The following is a 20,496-nucleotide window of genomic DNA, read 5'->3' on the forward strand; positions in this document are numbered from 1 at the left end:
AAACTATTGAAAACTGTCTTTGTATAAAAAGTGAGATAATCACTTATGGCTACCCAGAAGCTACATTATAAGTTTGAATCATGGTTAAACTTTCAGTTTGGGCAATAATTATTAGACCATGCTATATGGGAGCTTAATAGGAAACTGGTCTTATCGTTATTTCCCAAACTATAGTGCACTATTCAGAATTTGGGCCAATGTTTTATTTTAAGAAAGAATTGCTTATAAGAGTGTAAACCAAAACTAATTCATATTGGTTAATATGAGAAGGAAACAGAAGGAATTTTATTTCACTTTCTTTGTTAGTGACCTTGTTTATTTTATTCATTACATTCATTTAAGTAGAGCAGTTCAAAGAAAACAAACAACGGTTGTATTTCCCTGTTATGGGATCATTTTTTCTTTGTCACTTTGATAGTCCTTCAGCTCTCTCTCTTTTCTCTGACCTCTCTTTTTCTCTTTTCCTCCCAAAGCCCATCTCTTTTCTTTCTCTATCTTTGATATTTATTTATTCATCTCTCTTTTATTCTCATTCATATGCCCCATGTTCTCTTTCCCTCTGAATCCTTCTCTATCTTTCTTTTTCTGTCTCAACATTTTTTCTACCACTTTCACTAGTGTAAAATGAATTTGTAACTAATGTCTCATAAAGTCATTTTATTCAGTGAGAGTACATGTATTTTTTTTTTAGTTATCTGAAATAAACAAGTTAATTTAATGAATATCTGATATTCATGTTTAAACTGAAAATATTTAATTTTATTTAAGATAAGTTAAAATACCCAGTTTTGACCTCTACCAGTAATAATTAGAAAAATGAGTTTTATTATGAAGAATATCACTCTGTGTGTTTCATAATACTTGTGCTACCTATTTTCATTATCATGAGAGGAGTATTTTTTTTTAAAGTGGATTGACAATTTTTCCTGCATTAGAAGAAAAAAAACACCACAGGGATTAATACATGGTATTGAGTACATTGTTGTTAACAAATCTATCAGGATGAAGGAGAATTAGTAACGTTGCATTATATGCATGTATAATGAAACACACAGATTGTTGTGTACAAAACAGCGTTTATACAAGTATGTTATTGCAGTATAATTGTTTAATAATAATTCAAGAGAATAATAAAAAACAAAGGTATTAAACATTATCATTGTATTGATACAAAGTGTAATTTCTTTTTTTTTTAATTGCTAAATGTCTCTGAGTTTAAATTGGCTAAAAGTCTTTGTGAATTAAGATCAATATTTTGTTAATCACAGAAAAGTTGCTTTTACTTTTTATGCGCAATGATGGGCTTGTAGGATTCAGTGTAAAACTATTACTATTACACTATTTACAATGTGCTGTGGAAAATATTTAATTGACTGTGAGTTGTTTGGATTTACCTGTAAATTTATTTCACATGTGATATTACTTTGAAGCAAAAATTGTTGATGCTTTCTGTCTACAAAATATTATTGATGATTTTAATGTAAACACATGTGGGCAAACTATTCTACTTTGAGGAAGACATTCACTCTTGATACAGATCTGTTATTTTAGTACCTCTATGCAATTATTATGATCGATTGAATTGCACTGGGTACATAAGGATATTCATAGTGCAGTGCATGTTGACACATGGAAATAATGATTAAAAAAATATTTAAATATACTATTACTTTATATTTCTTTCATTTACTTTATAAACTACACTTTCCCAACCTCTTACTGAGAGAGAAAGGGAGAGGGAGAGAGAGAGGGGGGGAGGGAAGAGAGAGGGGGAGAGGGCATTTATTAACTTATCTTTCACTTTGCTTTTGTTTAGTCACCCATGTATAACACGTGGGTGACTAAACAAAAGTAAAGGTGATAGAGTGGTCATACAAACACACATACTATGTGTAAGTTAGTTTGACTTAAGATTAGAACAATATTGTCTAGGGAAGAAATTTCTTACATTTTCTCATCATTAGCAGTTATAGTACAAATAGTCATGACCCTTAACTTATTTTTTAGATGTAATCATTGGATAGTTAATCACTACATTTAAAACAAAAATGGATAGCAGTACATATCAAAGCATTTTAACATTAGTATACAAGTCATCCCCTTCCACCCAATGCACACATGAAAATGTTGCGTAGTTGGTCCATTTGAGATAACCAGCAGTGGATCCAGGTATAAATATATAAAAATTAGTATTAAACTTGATATGAAATTTAGGTTGTATATCTTTTTCTTGAGGAAAACATAATATTGTTGGCACTTATGACATTAATAATACCAATTAATGGGACAGCCGTCCCTGGAGAATCAAACAATGGATAACGTATTAAACGTCATAGCTACTTTCAGACCAGGACGGCACTGGCAGTTCTTCCACCTGCATCAACATAAGAAAATAAAAAAAAATGACATAAGTTTTGTTAAATGGATTGATCTTTTATTAAGTGACCGGTTTCATTGGTGTTACGATACTGCAACAAATAACAAGTGTTTAATTTCCTCTTTGTGTTTAATTTCCTCTTTTTTTATTACAGGAAATAATTATACATAAATAAAACAAATAATGATCTTACATAAATCTCTTGAAGTGTCCGATGTAAAATCCCGAAGTGATGATACTATATCCAAGTAATAATCCAAATGATAAAAATCCCAGTTGACTGGCGAAAATTCACAATGATGGCGATGATGAAACTGATGTTGAAGTCCGATGAATAATAAGAGTCACTGCAACGAGTTGAAATGTCCGTGAAGACGATGTTGATGATGATTAACAGTCAATTTCAGCAATCCATGGGTTGAAGCGTGTTCATTGAACAGGTTGATGATGTTGATGATCTCGATGAGAACTGATAATTTCTCAAAATAACTGCAAACAGTTCATTGATGCATAAACTGCTCTGATCTGATCTGGTGAAGTGATCTCATATGATGTGATGTGATCTCCTGCTCTCATATGATGTGATGGTGTGATCTAATATGATGTGATGGTGTGATGATCATCTTGAAAAATCTGCAGCTTTTATACTAATTACAAGTGTTCTAGATCATTCTCAAATTTCGACTAATCTACAAGCTTCTAGAATTGTCTTCCAAAAGAACTTTCTCCTTTCAGGAGCAGTCAAAATCCAGAACACTCTTGAATGACCTCATTGAAATCAACAGTGTAAACAAAATACCTAAGCCTATTCATTTCCACTACCAATACAATTCTATTGTTTGGCTTTTCCTTATTCAACAATAAAACTCCTTGGCCTTTAAATAGGCAAGGCCTGCATAATAAAAGACATCCTGGAATGTTCTTTACAATTCTTGGCTATCCTTAAAGGGAAATAACTAATAGATAAATGTAATTGCTTTTAAAATTCTTTTACAATTATTCATATATGTAACACCTCCCCCACCGGAGAAAAGAAAGCTTTACCGTAGTAAAGGTTTCTTTAAGATTACTTTTTCTTTTAACTGTTCAAAGTCATCTTGATAAATCATTTACATTTATCGTGTACAAAAATATAGTACTTAACGAACATGTTAAAATAAATGAACATCAAAGATGTTTTCTTCAAATGACACACTTGGTCAAAATCATGAATAATTTCAGTTTTTATACTCTTGATAGAGCATCAGCAATTACATTATTCTTTCCCTTTATGTGTACAATTTTCAAAGGGAATGGTTGGAGCATTAGGCTCCATCTATACAGTCTTTGATTCTTTGTTTTGAATTTCTCCAAAAACACAAGAGGATTGTGATCTGTATAGACTGTAATCTCTCCATTGGTTAGATACACCTCAAACTGCTGAAGGGCTAGTACGAGACTCAGGGCCTCTTTTTCAATAGTTGAGTATTTCTTTTGAAACCGATTGAGTTTCTTAGAGAAGTAGCACACTGGTTTTTCGATGCCTTCTTCATCTTCTTGGAGCAATACTGCTCCTACTCCAACATCACATGCATCAATTGCTACTTTGAATGGCTTTGTGAAGTTTGGAGCTGCCAAAATAGGCTCATTCACCAAAATGGCCTTTAATTTCTCAAATGATCTTTGACATTCGTCAGACCAAACATACTTCACTTTTGCCTTCAGCAGGTTTGTCAGAGGACTAACCACTGTACTGAAATTTGGAACAAATTTCCTGTAGAAGCCACTCATACCTAAGAATCTGAGCAATTCTTTCTTAGTTGTGGGAATTGGGAAGTCTAAGATAGCTTGTATCTTAGCTTCTCTTGGTAGCACTTGCCCTTGACCAACCACATGACCAAGATATGTGACCTTTGCCTTGGCAAATTCACTTTTCATCAGATTCACTACTAGATTGGCTTTGTCCAGCCTGTCAAACAGTGCTCGCAAATGATTCAGATGATCATTCCAAGTATCACTGTATACTAGGATGTCGTCTATGTATACGACACAATTGTCAAGTCCGGCAATCACTTGATTTGTCAACCTTTGGAAGGTTGCTGGTGCATTTTTCATTCCAAAAGGCATGACTTTGCATTGAAACAAGCCTTCAGGTGTAACAAAGGCTGATATCTCTTTGGCTCGGTCAGTCAGTGGCACTTGCCAATATCCTTTAAGCAAGTCTATCTTTGTGATATAGGCAGAATTTCCAACCCTATCAATACAATCTTCTAACCTAGGAATTGGATACGAGTCAGTCTTAGTTACTGCATTTACCTTCCGGTAATCAATGCAAAATCTCTGAGAGCCGTCTGGCTTTGGAACCATTACAATGGGAGAACTCCAACTACTCTGACTCGGTTCGATTATGTCATTATCTAACATAAACTGTATTTCCTTATTCACCATTTCCAACTTGCTTGGATTGAGCCTATAAGGATTCTGTTTGATAGGTCTTACATCACCTATGTCTACGTCATGTACAGTTAAAGGTGTACGACCTGGTTTGTCTTTACATACATTCTCATATTCTCTTAACAGGCCAGATATATCATTTCTTTGATCTTCAGGCAGGTGTTTTAATGCCTCATCCATGTTTCCTAACATCTCTGAGTTAGATAACTTTATACCACATGGTTCGTTCTTGGATACATCTGTATAAGACAATTCATTATCTGTCTTTCCATAACATTCTTCTTCATGTACATTTACATGTTTTTCTTCTTCTTTGACCTGTGTTGTACCTATTGGCTGACTAGCCTCTCGCTCAAAGTATTCTTTCAACATGTTTACATGACAAACTCTTTGAGACTTTCTTCGATCAGGGGTACTGATCACATAGTTGACATCATTCAATTTCTTTTTGACTATGTAGGGACCACTAAACCTAGCTTTCAAGGGCTCACCTTGCAAAGGCAACAACACTAACACTTTGTCTCCAGGCTTGAAACTTCGCTCTTTTGCATTTTTGTCAGCTTGAGCTTTCATTTTTCCCTGCGACTCTTTCAAGTGTTCCTTAGCCACATCACAAGCTTTTGAGAGCCTTTCTCTAAACTTTGACACATAGTCTAGAAGGTTTACATCATCATCCTGAACCATAAACCTCTCTTTGATAAGCTTTAGGGGACCCCTAACCTCATGACCATAGACCAATTCAAATGGACTGAAACCTGTGGACTCATTCGGGGAATCCCTAGTTGCAAACAGTAGGAATGAGATCCCTTTATCCCAGTCATCGGGATAGTCTTCACAATAAGCCCTAATCATGGTCTTCAAAGTCTGATGATAGCGTTCTAACGCTCCTTGGGACTGTGGGTGATAAGCAGAGGACTTGATCTGCTTTATTCCCAACTCCTTCATAACTTGCTGAAATATTCCTGACATGAAATTTGACCCTTGATCAGATTGAATTTCCTTGGGCAGACCATACCTAGTGAAAAACTGCACTAACGCCTGCACCACTGTCTTTGCAGTGATACTCCTCAAAGGTATCGCCTCTGGAAACCTTGTAGACAAGTCCATAATCGTCAGGAGAAATCTGTGACCCGACCTCGTTCTGGGTAAGGGTCCGACACAATCAACAAGAACCCTAGTAAAAGGTTCATCAAATGCAGGAATGGGTATTAATGGAGCAGGCTTGATAGAAGGCTGTGCCTTACCAATAATCTGACATGTGTGACATGTCTTACAGAAATGCACAACATCTTTGTGCATCTTAGGCCAATAGAAATGCCTCATAATTCTATCTTCTGTCTTCCGAATACCGACATGACCTGCCATAGGTAACTCATGAGCCATTTTCAGAATATCTGTGCGGTAACAAGGAGGAACTACAACCTGGTGAATTATACACCAATCTTCATCAGCTGGTCTCCGGGGAGGTCTCCATTTCCTCATCAAAATGTCATCTTTGACATAAAAGCACTCAGGAACCTTATCAGCCTCAGCCTCAGAACATGCTTTCTGTGACAAGCTTTTTAATTCTGGGTCTGCCTGTTGTGCCTGTACTAGGGAGGATTTACTAAACAAACTATCATTGTTAGCAACAGAGCCTTCAACACTATCCCCATTCAAATCCTTGAAAAAGGTTTCAGCTAACCAGACATCAGTACTCTCCTCTACATCAGCAGATTCCGCATCATCCTTTTCAGCTCTACGAGTCTGAGACCTAGTAACAACACAATCCGGGAAAATCCCTGGAAAATCTTCCTGCAACAATTCAGTTTCAGCTACCTCAACGGGCTTTTCCGAAACCACTGGAGATGCAACAACTTTATCTCCAGCCAAGTCGTTACCTAACAAGAAATCAACACCTTTCATGGGTAATTCTGGAACGACACCAACAGTCACAGGACCACTAACTAGGTCACACTTTAAGTCGACCTTATGCAAAGGAACCGACATGAAATTTGGGCCAATACCTTGAACTAAGACGTTGGCATTCTCTGAACTCTCCAGAGGAAGAGCCGAATCCCCTGGCACCATCAGGGACTGTGCAGCCCCTGTATCCCTAAGGATCACCACTGACCTACCAGCAGCACCAGTCGAACAAGGGGATACTTCACCATCATGCAAAAAACTTCTAAAAGTTTCATCAACCTGTTTGACTTTATCAGCAAATACCAGAGAAACACTCTCAACATCTTGATTGGGCTCTGATGGAACAAACTCCATCGAGGGAACACTTGTTTGCTTGACAAAACCCATGTCTTTCTTAGTTTTGGTTGGCATTCCAACCAATTTCCAACATGATTCTTTCAAATGTCCCGATTTATGACAATGAGTACAAATTTTGGAACTACGACTCTCAGACCGTTTGGTTGATTCTGTGCCCCCACTAGCCTGATTCTTATTAGCGTCTTTGTCCTTGCTGGCATATTTTCCCTCACTAGGTTTATTGTGGGATTCAAATGACCCTTTACCTTTCTTTTTCCAATAATTCTTGAAAGGAGGCCTATCTCCACTACCTTTATGTGTGACCTCAAATTCATCAGCTACTATGGCTGCTTTACTGACTTCAGTAACTCTATGGTCATCTAAGTGAGATTTAATGCCAAAAGGAAGACTCTTTTTGAATTCTTCTAGGAGGACAGCTTCCCTAAGGTGAACAAAATCTTTGTCAACTTTCAGTGATCTATACCACTTATCGAACATCATCTCTTGTTCCCTAGCAAATTCAACATATGTCTGGCCTGATTGTCTTTGCATGTTCCTAAATTTATGTCTGTACGCTTCTGGTACCAACTCATATGCATTGAGAATTGTTTCTTTTACTGTAGCATAGTCACATGATTGCATTTCAGAGAGCGAAGAATAGACTTTTGCAGCCTTTCCAACAAAAACACTTTGAAGGAGAAGAGTCCAGTATTCCTCGGGCCAATTCAGTCTCTTGGCCACTTTTTCAAATGACACAAAATATGTATCAACTCCCTCTTCATCAAATTTTGGCACAAGGCGAATGTTTTTCGCCACATCAAAGCCTTGGGGAGATTTATCTTTCGCAGAGTTAGTATTTGCATGAGCTAACTCCATTTCTTTCAACTTTAACTGGTACTCCAATCTCATTTTCTCCATTTCAATGTTTTCTCTGATTCTTTCCTTCTCGACATTCTCTTTCATTTTCATTTCCATTTCAAACTTTGCAAGTTGAATCTGAGCATCATCTGAAACAGTAACAGAAATTTCAGACTCCTCTGTAAGCTTCATGTGACTAGCTAACAAGTCAATTATCTCTGCCTTCTTTAATCCTGGGGCTAGAGATACACCAAAATGATCACAAACTGTTATCAAATCATCTTTCTTCAGTGACTTCAAATGATCATATGACAATTCTGTCTTTGCAAGAAATTCTTCAACATCAAATGTAGCCATAGTGAATATACACAAATACAAGCACGTAATAACACAGTACAGTATATTCTAGAACTTTCCAAAATATTTCCAATTCAAATTGGCTTTTGTTTCAAATTGACTTTCGTCTCAAATTGGTTTTAAATTTGGTTTTCGTTTTAAAATTGCCTTGGCTTGTACAAATTTGGTTTCCGTTTCCCGGACAAGCCCCCAAAATTATTTGTTACGATACTGCAACAAATAACAAGTGTTTAATTTCCTCTTTGTGTTTAATTTCCTCTTTTTTTATTACAGGAAATAATTATACATAAATAAAACAAATAATGATCTTACATAAATCTCTTGAAGTGTCCGATGTAAAATCCCGAAGTGATGATACTATATCCAAGTAATAATCCAAATGATAAAAATCCCAGTTGACTGGCGAAAATTCACAATGATGGCGATGATGAAACTGATGTTGAAGTCCGATGAATAATAACAGTCACTGTAACGAGTTGAAATGTCCGTGAAGACGATGTTGATGATGATTAACAGTCAATTTCAGCAATCCATGGGTTGAAGCGTGTTCATTGAACAGGTTGATGATGTTGATGATCTCGATGAGAACTGATAATTTCTCAAAATAACTGCAAACAGTTCATTGATGCATAAACTGCTCTGATCTGATCTGGTGAAGTGATCTCATATGATGTGATGTGATCTCCTGCTCTCATATGATGGGATGGTGTGGTCTAATATGATGTGATGGTGTGATGATCATCTTGAAAAATCTGCAGCTTTTATACTAATTACAAGTGTTCTAGATCATTCTCAAATTTCGACTAATCTACAAGCTTCTAGAATTGTCTTCCAAAAGAACTTTCTCCTTTCAGGAGCAGTCAAAATCCAGAACACTCTTGAATGACCTCATTGAAATCAACAGTGTAAACAAAATACCTAAGCCTATTCATTTCCACTACCAATACAATTCTATTGTTTGGCTTTTCCTTATTCAACAATAAAACTCCTTGGCCTTTAAATAGGCAAGGCCTGCATAATAAAAGACATCCTGGAATGTTCTTTACAATTCTTGGCTATCCTTAAAGGGAAATAACTAATAGATAAATGTAATTGCTTTTAAAATTCTTTTACAATTATTCATATATGTAACATTGGGGAATCTTGAAAGTTTAAGAAAAAAAAGCTACAATTATGCAGAGTCATAAATAAATGTATGTGTTAAACCCCCATTCGAAAGAGAGCAAGACCTCATAAAGACTGCTGTCAGACAATGAAACTTGCTTGATCTTTCAAAGGTCATTCAATGAACTGTCAAAGATCTTTCACGATTCCTGATGGATCTTTCAGAGTTCTTTGAGGTGTCTTTCTGAGCCATTCCACAGAGATGACAAATTTCAGTGATTTTCGAGACTGCTGTAAGACTGCCAATTTTTGGTCTTTCAAATGTCCTTCAAAGGTCTCCCCTCTGTGGAATGGGGCCTTAACGAGATGAAAAGTTGCAACATTAATCACCTTTTAAAGTTTTTTTTTTCCTTTGCAAGATTTTTAAAAATTATATTTTGTGGAAGAGTGAGTTGTATGGTGATGTCTGTAAAATTTGGAATCATCGATTCACAAATATGTTGCTCAATTCATTGTAAAATCATTGAATGACTTTATAAATATAATATCTTCCAAGTGAGAGTTGTGAATTGGAACTCGTACCCTTCCGAAAGAGAAAGAAATAGATATCGAAAAAATAACATATAATGTATTTATTTAAATTTCAATTGCAATCATCCGCACATTGACATTTTTACAGAAAAAAATTATAATCATCATTTAACCACTACTAATATCACTATCATCACCAACATTATTATTTCCAAATCATCACAAGCGTCATGATAGTAAGGGACAGCTATATTTGGGGAAGGGGCATTCGACCCCATGACTTTTCAAATTGTTAATGATAATACTTAAAACAAAGAGAGGGAAATGTCAGGGTTCCAATTGAAAAAAATTGGGACTTGTCAAAAATGACGTCAATTTTAGGCCACATAGTCTCCTATCAAAATACACAGATGCCTGATCGTTATCATATATATATATATAATTATATATATATATATATTTAATCACAACCAATAACATAGTCATCACCATCGATCGATCGATCGCTACCGCTACCACCATTATCGCCACCACAATAATTACCACCATCATCATCAACACTATCACCGCAATTACCATCACCACTACCACCACCGTTATCGCCATCATCATCGTCACGTTATAGAAAATGATTGCATTACCTGAGAGATCTTGTTGTAGCTCTGGAAAGAACTGAATGAGTGGAGTTCATATTCTGTTGAGATAAATAGAAATCATATGATGATATTCACGGGCGTAAATCCCGGGGGTGGGGGATGAACCAAAAGTGGGAGGGGGCTGACCATGCAAAAATAACAATCCTCTGGTCATTTTTAAGTTTTGTACACGGTTTAAAAAAAAAATAGGGGGCTAAAGCCCCCCCCCCCCCAATTCCGCAGCCCGTGCTGCACTCAACCCAGGTGAAATAAATGGGTACCTGGCAGGAAGTAATTCCTTGAAAGTTGAAATGCTACGGCGCTGTGAAAGGCTGCGGGGTTAAATAGTAAATTAAGTAATTTTTATTTTGTATTAACAAAACGTGAAGGTCATGTAGGGAACACTTTATTTAATGGCGTCCAATTTTGGAATGCTCTTCCTAATCGAGTAAAAGCTGATTAAAAATGTCCGCACTTTAAGAGTGCATTAAAGAAGCACCTAAAAGTGGAATCTACTCGAGAACAGTATTGCCAGTAAAAATCATGCATTTTGTACAGTTGGTTTTTAGTATTGTAGTTAGTGTAGGGTATGCTAAAATATAATCTTGTTTCATGTACATGTATTTGGTAGATTATTGTTTGCTTCAGGTGCAAACTATTTGACTGATGGATATGTATTTTGTTACCATATTCCAGTACTTGTCGTAGTTTATATTTTTCCTTGCTACAATATATTGTTTTATACTAACAATAGGACCCCATTGGAAATAAGCCTTTCGGCTTTCATGGGCTATCCTGTCAAAGTATTCATCCATTTCATTGTAATCACCTGTGATATTCTTGACTAATAAAATCAATCAATGAATAAATCATTCAATAAAGCCAGGGTAATAATATCAAGTCCTTTGGAAGCTCATAGGGACGTTATGACATAATGTGATATGCGCTATACAAGAACTGCGTTATTATTATTACTATTATTATTGTTATTATTATTATTATTATTATTATTGTTATTATTATCATTATCATTATTATTGTTATTATCATTATTAATCATTATTAAGGAACAGACATGAAAATTTTATATTTCACGCAGAAATATAGCTGAGACCACACTTAAAATGTTGGACAACATACTGTCCACTGTGTTGGGTAATGTATGTTGGTAACTAAATAAATATATATATATATATATATTTATTTATTTACATTGTATATACTCCTGAAGAAGACGGAGGTCCGTCGAAAATTCGAGGAGATAAAAACTATATTGGCTTAGAAAGCATTACCATTTATCTTCAGCAAATTTTGTTACTATTAGAGAAGCCAATACGTGAAACTTTAAGATATATATATATATATATATACATATATATATATATATATACATATATATATATATACATATATATATATATATATATATATATATATATATATATACATACATATATATATATATATATATATATATATATATATATATATATATATATATATATATATATATATATATATATATATATATATATATATATATATATATATATATATATATATATATATATATATATATATATTGGGCAATTATTATCCGATTTAGCAAATTTATTTTATTACCCAATTATTACTTCTAATTACCCATTCTTACAGGTTTTAACCAACATTTGTATGGAAAGCATCAGTGATGGTTAAAAACTGGGCCTTTTTATGCCAAACCTCTTCTCCTTCTCCAAGAAACAATTTTGTTGTCTTCGGACGAACCCCCAAACGCGTTATTCGTTTTATTGGTTAAAATAAATACCTAAATTACGTATTACCCAATAGTAACGTAGACTCCCCAGGAGACTCCTATAGAAATACATTTCCAGCTGATCAATGAATTTGTAATAGGCGCACCGTAATCCAAGTATACTGTGGTTTGAATCCTTTGGAGGAACGTGATGTGACAAACACATCCCTTTACATGCTAGTTTGCTGCAGTTTCCAGATTTTTAAACAGTTTTCTTTTTACGCACCTTTCATGATTGTGTCCAGCGAGACTGGTCTAGTGATACGCGGACCTATGACCTATTTCCCTTTATAGGTTAATAAGTGTTGTCCTAGATATTCATTGTTTGGATCTCGGTATGATGATAAATTTCACTATTCTTTTTTTTTTGTTGTTTGAATCATACAATATTTCAATCTTTAGGAATTTTATGATTTGGACCTCCTTGCCTGAAGCACAAAATGTTAAAATAATGGAATTCCACGTGTTCAGGGAGGAATGAAACTTCATTTCACATGACAATGACGAGAAAATAAAAATATTTCATATAATAAAATACAAAAGAAATAGTGAGTGAGTGATGTCATTAGTTCCTCATTTGCATACCGATTACCGACCAGGATGTGCATAATAACTGTTTTGTGAAATTAAGCGAAACTTTAAAATGTCATAACTTTCTCATTTTACATCCGATTTTGATGAAATTTTCAGTGTTATTGAACATCCGATTTTGATGAAATTTTCAGTGTTATTGAAATCAAGTTTTTTGTTGGGGTAGACTTGTCCTTTAAGGCTCTAATGTGCAGAAGACCTTTTATTTTCGATTACTTGTCGTTTATCAAGTTTACCAAACAAATATCATGTGATATAATGTCTTATTTTATACAATTGATTCTATGGTACAGATGGGGGGGGAGCTTAGGGCCATAGCCACAACATTTAAGGAAAGGAAAAATGGTGAAATGCGATTGGGTCAAAAATACACACAAAGTTTGTATCTAAAATGTAAAAACTTGCTCGCTTGTATTTTTTTTTATTTTTGCCACATGCGTCAGAAAACGGCCACTTGATTTTATTTGCACATCACTCATAGGACTTCATTAAATATATTCATATTCAGCGTAAGAAACTGGTCAAGTACCACTATATAAAACTTCTCCTTCTCCAAGTGGCACCTTGCTCAATTACAACCCGGACTAAAATGCAAAGTATATCCCAAACCCATTCTTACCCCCCCCCCCCGTCCGTAAATTGCAATTACCGTGTGACGTCAGATCATTACTTTGATCGTTGCTAGGACACATTGGCAAACCCTCGCACTGACGCCACTCGTAGGTCAAGCCATTACAGTTCCATGAACCTAGTGGGGTATCGTTGTCATCGTTACAGGACCTTGTTCTCATCTTAAAAGCTGATGACCCACAGGTCGCAGAGCAGGTATGCCATTCACTCCACGCACTCCACGTTCCTCTCACTATGATAAAATTGTTTTAAAAAAGTAATCAGAATTAGATTTTATTATTTCATCACAAAAAATAAAATAGGACATGGCTATATTTAACTAAATTAATCACATTGCAGATCATCCATCAATAAAAGAAACCTACGAGGAAAACATGATTTCAAAAGAAATCGGACTTAACTATAATACGAATATAGTACGAATACATTCACTAAATGAAATGAAAATTAATATTGTCTCCAATCAAAAATAAATAAATAAATACACCGACAAATAATGTCTAAAAAAGCAATATCTAAATAGAATCAGAAAAAGATATTTAGAAAATAAAAATATATGTGGTCGTCAGTTGGGTTTACAAGTGGGTAATGATGGGATTCACATGCCTATTGAGAAAGCGAAATCAAGGGCATTACGTACGTGGCGTACAGGGATTTTTTTTCCTTCTAAAATAGTCACGAACGAGTGAATCGAGTGTAAACCATTTTTAATGAAAATATAATTTTTTGACATTTTTAACAGTCGTGGAATTTTTGGAACTGCCCAAAGCTCACTAAGTCCTCCCCATCTGTCAATTATTTAATGTAATAATTAATGGTAATAAAATCGGAATCAATTCACGCCATATAATTGATATAGGACATTGTCTTATACTGTATTTATAATTTTGTTTGGTTTTTTATTTAATCTGCAGTTCTGCGTTTACAATATAGTTTCATTTTGTCAGCCATTATAATGTTATTCAACTTTTGGCGTGTTACGGGCATGTTATTTATCATATTTTTCATCATATTGCTTGAGAGTATTTATTTATTTCGAAATTTGTCCTTCAGGTTCAATCCGTACCTTCGCATGGGTGCGTGTTACACTCTCGCTCCTGCCTCAGTTGCCTTCTGGGAATGGACCTCTTGAGGTAAGAACACAGTTGTGGTTCGATTCCCTCATCACAGATGACATTGCGAGACTGACTACCACCGCCACACCTTCGCGAGCACTCTCCCCACTCGCTCCATCCCAAATCATCTGTATCGAGCACTAACATACTCGACACCATGCTACTAATTCCTGAAGGAAGAAATCCAAGAGAAACGATAGCAATCACCCAGTCAGGGGTCAGTTAGACAAAGCAGAGAAAAGAAAGTTAGATATGACAAAATATAGAAAGACAAGGGAATTACGAAAACAAAACGAGGAAAAAAGGAGTGGGGGAGAAAGAACAAAAAGAACAAAGGAAATAATTAGGAAAACGTATAATGGAACTGAATGGGAGAAAACGGAGGAGATGAATGAGATTAAGAAAGAAATGATAAAATGAAGGCAATATCTTTCTTTTTTCAATTTGAAAAACAAAATATTTGACTCTTGGTCTATTATTAAAATCAATAGCGTAACTAAGGGGGGGGGGCACGTGCCCCCCCCCAAAAAAAAAAAACGGGAAAAAGGAGAAAAAAAGAGAAACGTAGTAGAGAAAGAAGATATTATGTTATATATTATTTTACTATATTACATAAGAAATATTTTTACATAACATTATATGAAACATATGGCCTATGTGTTCAACATTTCTGGTGCTTGCATTGTCTGTTTAATGAGATATGTAATCCTGTTGTACCAAAACTTCCCGTTTTCAAGTCAATATACACCAAATATATTTCCTCCCACTTCGAGTTATTACTGTTTTATATGTAGTGACAAAATTATGCTTCATTTCCTGGCTATTTAAAGTGATTGTCCCCTTTATGGTCCGAATATAAACATTTCCAGTTCGTGCTTACATTCGCATTGGTGGATTGGCGAGATACTGTCTGCTCTTCATGAGAATAAAAACAGTCCTTAAAATGTCCCCTTTTCAGCGGTCCGAATATGAAAATTGTTCAGTTTGCGCTTCGCGCTTGCATCATTTTGTTAGTGAGATACTATGGTCTTAGTGAATTCCTACAAACAAGCCTCAGAATTCCCCTCTTCAGATCTGAATTTTAAAAAAAATCGCGCTCACAATATTTCATTATTGAGATACATATCATTTTTATGATTACAATGATTAGGTGTAATTCTACTCAGCAAGCGCTGGTATTAGATGACTATGGTGAGATATGTATGCTCTTCATGAACTTGTTTGAGGTCAATATATACAACATTTTAAGCTCGCGCTTCGCAATCGCATTGTTTAGTAAGACAGGTAAGTATCATAATTACAACAAAAAATTGCTTCCATTTCTTAGGTCTCAATATAAAAAATTTTCAGCTCGCGCTTCGCGCTCGCATTATTTGATCAGTGAGATACATAATGGTTCGTATTTTCCAGTGGTTAGAGCATTTGGCTCATAATCACAAGGTTGTGAGTTCGAACCCCCACTCTGCCATTGTCTTCACTTTGGTAAAAAGGCCCGAGGGTAATATCTGTCGTCTTTAACGTCAGCCACATGACTGATTAACTTAGACGTAAAATGTTTTCTATATGTAATTTATTATTTACCAGCTTGGTGTTTACAAACAAAACGCTGTCCTGCCGAGTTATGATAAACATATCTGTTTAAAGGCACAGTCCTTGAGATATCTCTATTATGTCATTATAACTGACAATTGAGCACGCTTCGCGCGCCCACGATGTTACTAAAAAATTGCTGGTGGCACTCCCCCCATGCCGTGACACAAGGTACGCCACTGATTCGAATGTTCAATCAACAAAGAATCACATTCAACTTTTCTTAAAGATAATAGTGGTAGCCACTCATACCGAAAATGTATTCAAATAGTGAAAATTAATTTTGTGTAAATCATACTTATGTATATAGGCAGACTGATAAAAGTTTACCTTTGACTAAGGCATCGTGATATATACAGTACGAGATTAATAAAGTCTAATCCTGGGCCCCGCCTTACAAAATGAGTTGCAATTGATACGATCAATCACAACTATTGACGGCCAGCCATGTTAACATCTAAAATGCAAATTTGTTCAAAATATGTTTTAGCTATCATGTATATTCATACATTCATCCTTCTCCTGAAGATTCAGTGTGATTCCTTTTGTTTACTAAAGCGATTGTTTTTTTCCCCGTAAAAAAAGTTATGGTATGGATGGATTTCCATACAGTCGAGATTAATTGGATCAATCGTAACTCTTTGTAAGACGGGCCCTGGATACTGTTGTTAAATGGGGTAGGGTCTAACTAGCAAACACCTAGACAACTTTGACATGAAGTCAAATAATAAGAGTTTACATTCTCCATTTTTTTTAAATAGGAAATGAAAATAAATGAATTGAATATAATAAGTTCATAATCATGAAGAGAGAGTCTGGCATTAGAAACTTTATTTTATTGGAAATCCTTTCTGGCCCTACTCATCAAGATAAGCATGTCGATTATCCGTATGGTGATATCTTCCGCTATTGCTGCCCACCTGTGACATTTTTGCATGATGCTGAACCAATCCAATCTCAATCTTATTTGACCATATTTTTTAATTCCCATCACACATGTAAACTCGCTTATGAGGTATGGGCGCTACACAAACTGATTACTGTAAATCACGATCTTAATAATAATAATAATAATCATAATGGTGGCTACTTATATAGCGCACAAGTCAACCTTTCGGTGCTCATGGCGCTTCAAGGAAAATAAACACAAAACACAACAGCAATAGAAAACAAACAAGAATAGAATTTGAATTCTCCTGAATAAACACAATATTAAACTGTTAATGGGAGATTAAATAAGTTTTCATCTGGGAATTGAATGTTTCTGTTGATGAAATTTGGCGTAATTGGACACTAACCTCCAAATCATCAATCATCCTAAACACATTTCATTTCCCTATACGGACTTTTAAACATCATTAATGGCCATGATTGCAAGTTAGTTGACTTTTTTGGTGATAATTAAAACTGAAAGTAATTTAGTGTCTTGCAGTGAATTCGATTTGACTGCTTAGTAAAACAAATACCTTTGGAGCATTTAATAACGTTTCAACTGTCAGTGCATTCGAAATAAATAAGTGGAAAACTCACCTAATAAAAGCAGGAAAGAGAATAAACCTTTCAACTTCATCATGCACCCAGCAGTTAAAAATAATCAGCTACTGCTTGCGACAAAGTTTGTAAAAGAAATGAGAATTTGCAGAGTAAATCAATATGTTTTCATGCGTTTCATCATTAAAACGGCAAACTTTCACTGTTATCCGGGTTGAATAGGATGAAAAGGAAATTCCGGAGTAATGGTAGCAGGGTTCGGCTTTCAAGAAAAAAAAGTCCAGGGGAAATCCCTATTAAGAATTATTTTCATTTGCATATTTGTGTGTTACAGAGGAAATAACATGGTAGTTGGAAGTAATTGTGAGTGTCTCAAGAGTAGTTGCGTTTGAGGGCACTTGCCAATGGTCGAAAACAAGGACACACAACTTTGCATTTGGACCAATCACACAGAACATCGGGGTCGATGGATCGTCCTCAGTAATACCCCCATTTTATCAACGCTACGTCCATGCAGTTCTCGCTACGTCAAAGAAAAATTGCCATGACGCAGTGGGAACTGCTGCAGCGTACTGAGAGCGTAGAGAGAACTGTTATTGACGTGGCAAAGTCTGCATGATCTCCGAAAACAAATTTTCCGCTACGTGGACTTTGAACATGTCCAAAGTCCGCGTAGCGGAAGCGCCGTCTGAACCGAGCGTAGTAATGACGCAGTAAAGACCTACCAACAGCTTCATAGACGTAGCGGACACCGAAAGAACGTGGCAACAACTCTGTCCATGTCTACTGTACTGCCACTACGCGGCCACCACGTAAACTCGGTTGGCTCTACGTCCAAATAGACGAAGGTACAGAAAGTCGCGCAATCTGCTGGATGTAGTCGGAACGTAGCGGGAACCGTTTCGACGCAGCATGGACCGGCTCTGCGCGCAGAATGAACTTTGTGGGCACACTACACACGCAGCATAAACGTCACATTAACGTGATGCGGACGTAGCACGCACGTGACAATTTCACATCTTTCGAGAAATTCAAACAAAGTTGGCGCCACGTCCCAGGGTTTCTTCTGAACTTCAAGAACGTAGCGGGAACTTCGTCTGGTGTAAAGGGGGGTATAAGCAAACCCATTGCAAAATGTCTAAAGGCATGGTCACACCGCCCGAGCGTTGTTGGAGCGGTCGTGGAGCGGAGAGAAAAAAATCATCACCGCTCGCTTCCGTTCACCATTTTCGAGTTTCGATTGATTTTTTTTATGTTTTCGATTTTTTTCCCCCAATTTTGAAAGCAATATTCGACCCTCTTTCCCTACCGCTCCAACAACGCTCGGGCGGTGTGACCTGAGGGGGGGTATTCTGAAAAGACTCGTAAGTTTCCACTTAAATTTCCTTTCAAGTTACCCCTTTAATGGAGCGCTAATGTACCTCCAAATTCGTAATCTGAAAACTCTATTAGCGCTCAATTAACTCCCTTTAGGCCACTCCCCTACTGAGCCGAATTAGCCAATCAAATGCGCTCTTACAACGTAAAATTTTCTCCTAGCGCGCAGTATCTCTTCACTTTGCTGCCTTGCAGCCTTGCTTGCAGCGCAGCGTCCGGCTGCTGCAGGTGCACTGCACCACAATCTTGATACAAAGAATTTTTGCTGAAAAATAATGCTAAAAGCATTTGCATCGGAGATATTAGAGGTTCGTTATGTTGTTGAATTTAACTGTTGTCTTTTCCCTTTCTCTCTCATTTATTTTACCTTTGTGCTTTTCTCTTTTTTCCGAACGCGTTCTGATTTTCACATTCCCCTATTTGAATCCATTTGTAGCTTTCTTTTTTTGTCTTTTTCTTTTCTTTTTTTTTTACAATATTTTATTTGCCTCTGTCTCGGGGCCATGGTAGGGGGGGTTCTCCTTCAACTTAATTCCTACTTATTTCAAAAACTACATACTTTTCATTGATATGAGAAATCTTCTCCAACAAAAAGCTGATTTTATTACAAATATTTAAAAAAATCAAACAAGCATAATTAAAAAAAAAGGGAAAACGATGGCATATCACTCACTATGTTTTTTCTTTTGTATTTGATTCTATATTCTTTTAAATACTAAAGGGTTCTATGCTTATTTTTTTCATTGTCAGAAAGAAAAGATTTAATTCACCTTTGAACATTGCTGCACTGCACCTTGATTTGGCGATCTCTTTATTGTCTCCCTTTCCCTCTTTTCTAATTTCTTTATTACCAAATATAGTCCCTATTCCTTATTTTACTTGTTTCTATATACTACCTTTTCCCCCTTTATTCTATTCCCTTTTTATACCTCTCTCCTTTATTCTCTTCCTTCCTCCTAATTTTGGTCGCAGTATCAAACAGATTTGATGATATTTATACGAATAAAAGAAACATTTAGCATGTTTAGCAAGATATGATGAGACTTAATGGACCTCTTATCACCATTATTTTTTCCCACTGGAAAGTCCGCTAATTGAGCGCTATGAGATTTTTCAGAATACCAAAAGTCTCGTAACTACTCAATTAAGTCTTCGCGCGGTCATAACGCGTACTATTTTAAGTGCGCGCAACGCAACCCTGTCAAATATATAAGGAAAGGGGCACTTAAGTGAGTTTTCAGAATACCAAGATGCTAATTGAGCGCTAATTGACCCCTAATTAAGCTTTCAGAATACCGCCCCAAGCCTTAAGACATAAACGGTCTACGACAGTGGCGTAAGTATGACAGCACGGGGGGGGGGGCACGTGCC

The 20,496-nt window shown here is 35.9% G+C and overlaps 1 protein-coding gene across 1 annotated transcript; it reads right to left on the bottom strand.

Annotated features, from left to right (window-relative positions):
- Positions 1 to 1,223: 1,223 nt before the first annotated feature.
- Positions 1,224 to 17,986, bottom strand: LOC121410575 (thrombospondin-2-like). Its single transcript, XM_041602750.1, has 5 exons — positions 17,788 to 17,986; positions 14,619 to 14,837; positions 13,572 to 13,784; positions 10,543 to 10,595; positions 1,224 to 2,374 (listed from the first exon to the last, which is right to left on the bottom strand). Exons 1-5 carry the CDS (start codon positions 17,828 to 17,830, stop codon positions 2,324 to 2,326), a joined length of 579 nt encoding a protein of 192 aa, XP_041458684.1. The 5' UTR covers positions 17,831 to 17,986; the 3' UTR covers positions 1,224 to 2,323.
- Between the last annotated feature and the right edge of the window lie 2,510 nt (positions 17,987 to 20,496).

This window comes from Lytechinus variegatus, chromosome 3, assembly GCF_018143015.1.
Source record: "Lytechinus variegatus isolate NC3 chromosome 3, Lvar_3.0, whole genome shotgun sequence".
Classification (NCBI taxonomy): Eukaryota; Metazoa; Echinodermata; class Echinoidea; order Temnopleuroida; family Toxopneustidae; genus Lytechinus; species Lytechinus variegatus.

What these genes read in the sequence shown, in the direction of transcription:
- LOC121410575 (XM_041602750.1), bottom strand. Translation starts at nt 17,830, where the DNA reads ATGATGAAGTTGAAAGGTTTATTCTCTTTCCTGCTTTTATTAG. An exon ending in CTCTTTCCTGCTTTTATTAG is followed by an intron (nt 14,838 to 17,787) that starts GTGAGTTTTCCA and finishes TTCTTCCTTCAG; the next exon opens with GAATTAGTAGCATGGTGTCG. An exon ending in TAACACGCACCCATGCGAAG is followed by an intron (nt 13,785 to 14,618) that starts GTACGGATTGAA and finishes ATTTTATCATAG; the next exon opens with TGAGAGGAACGTGGAGTGCG.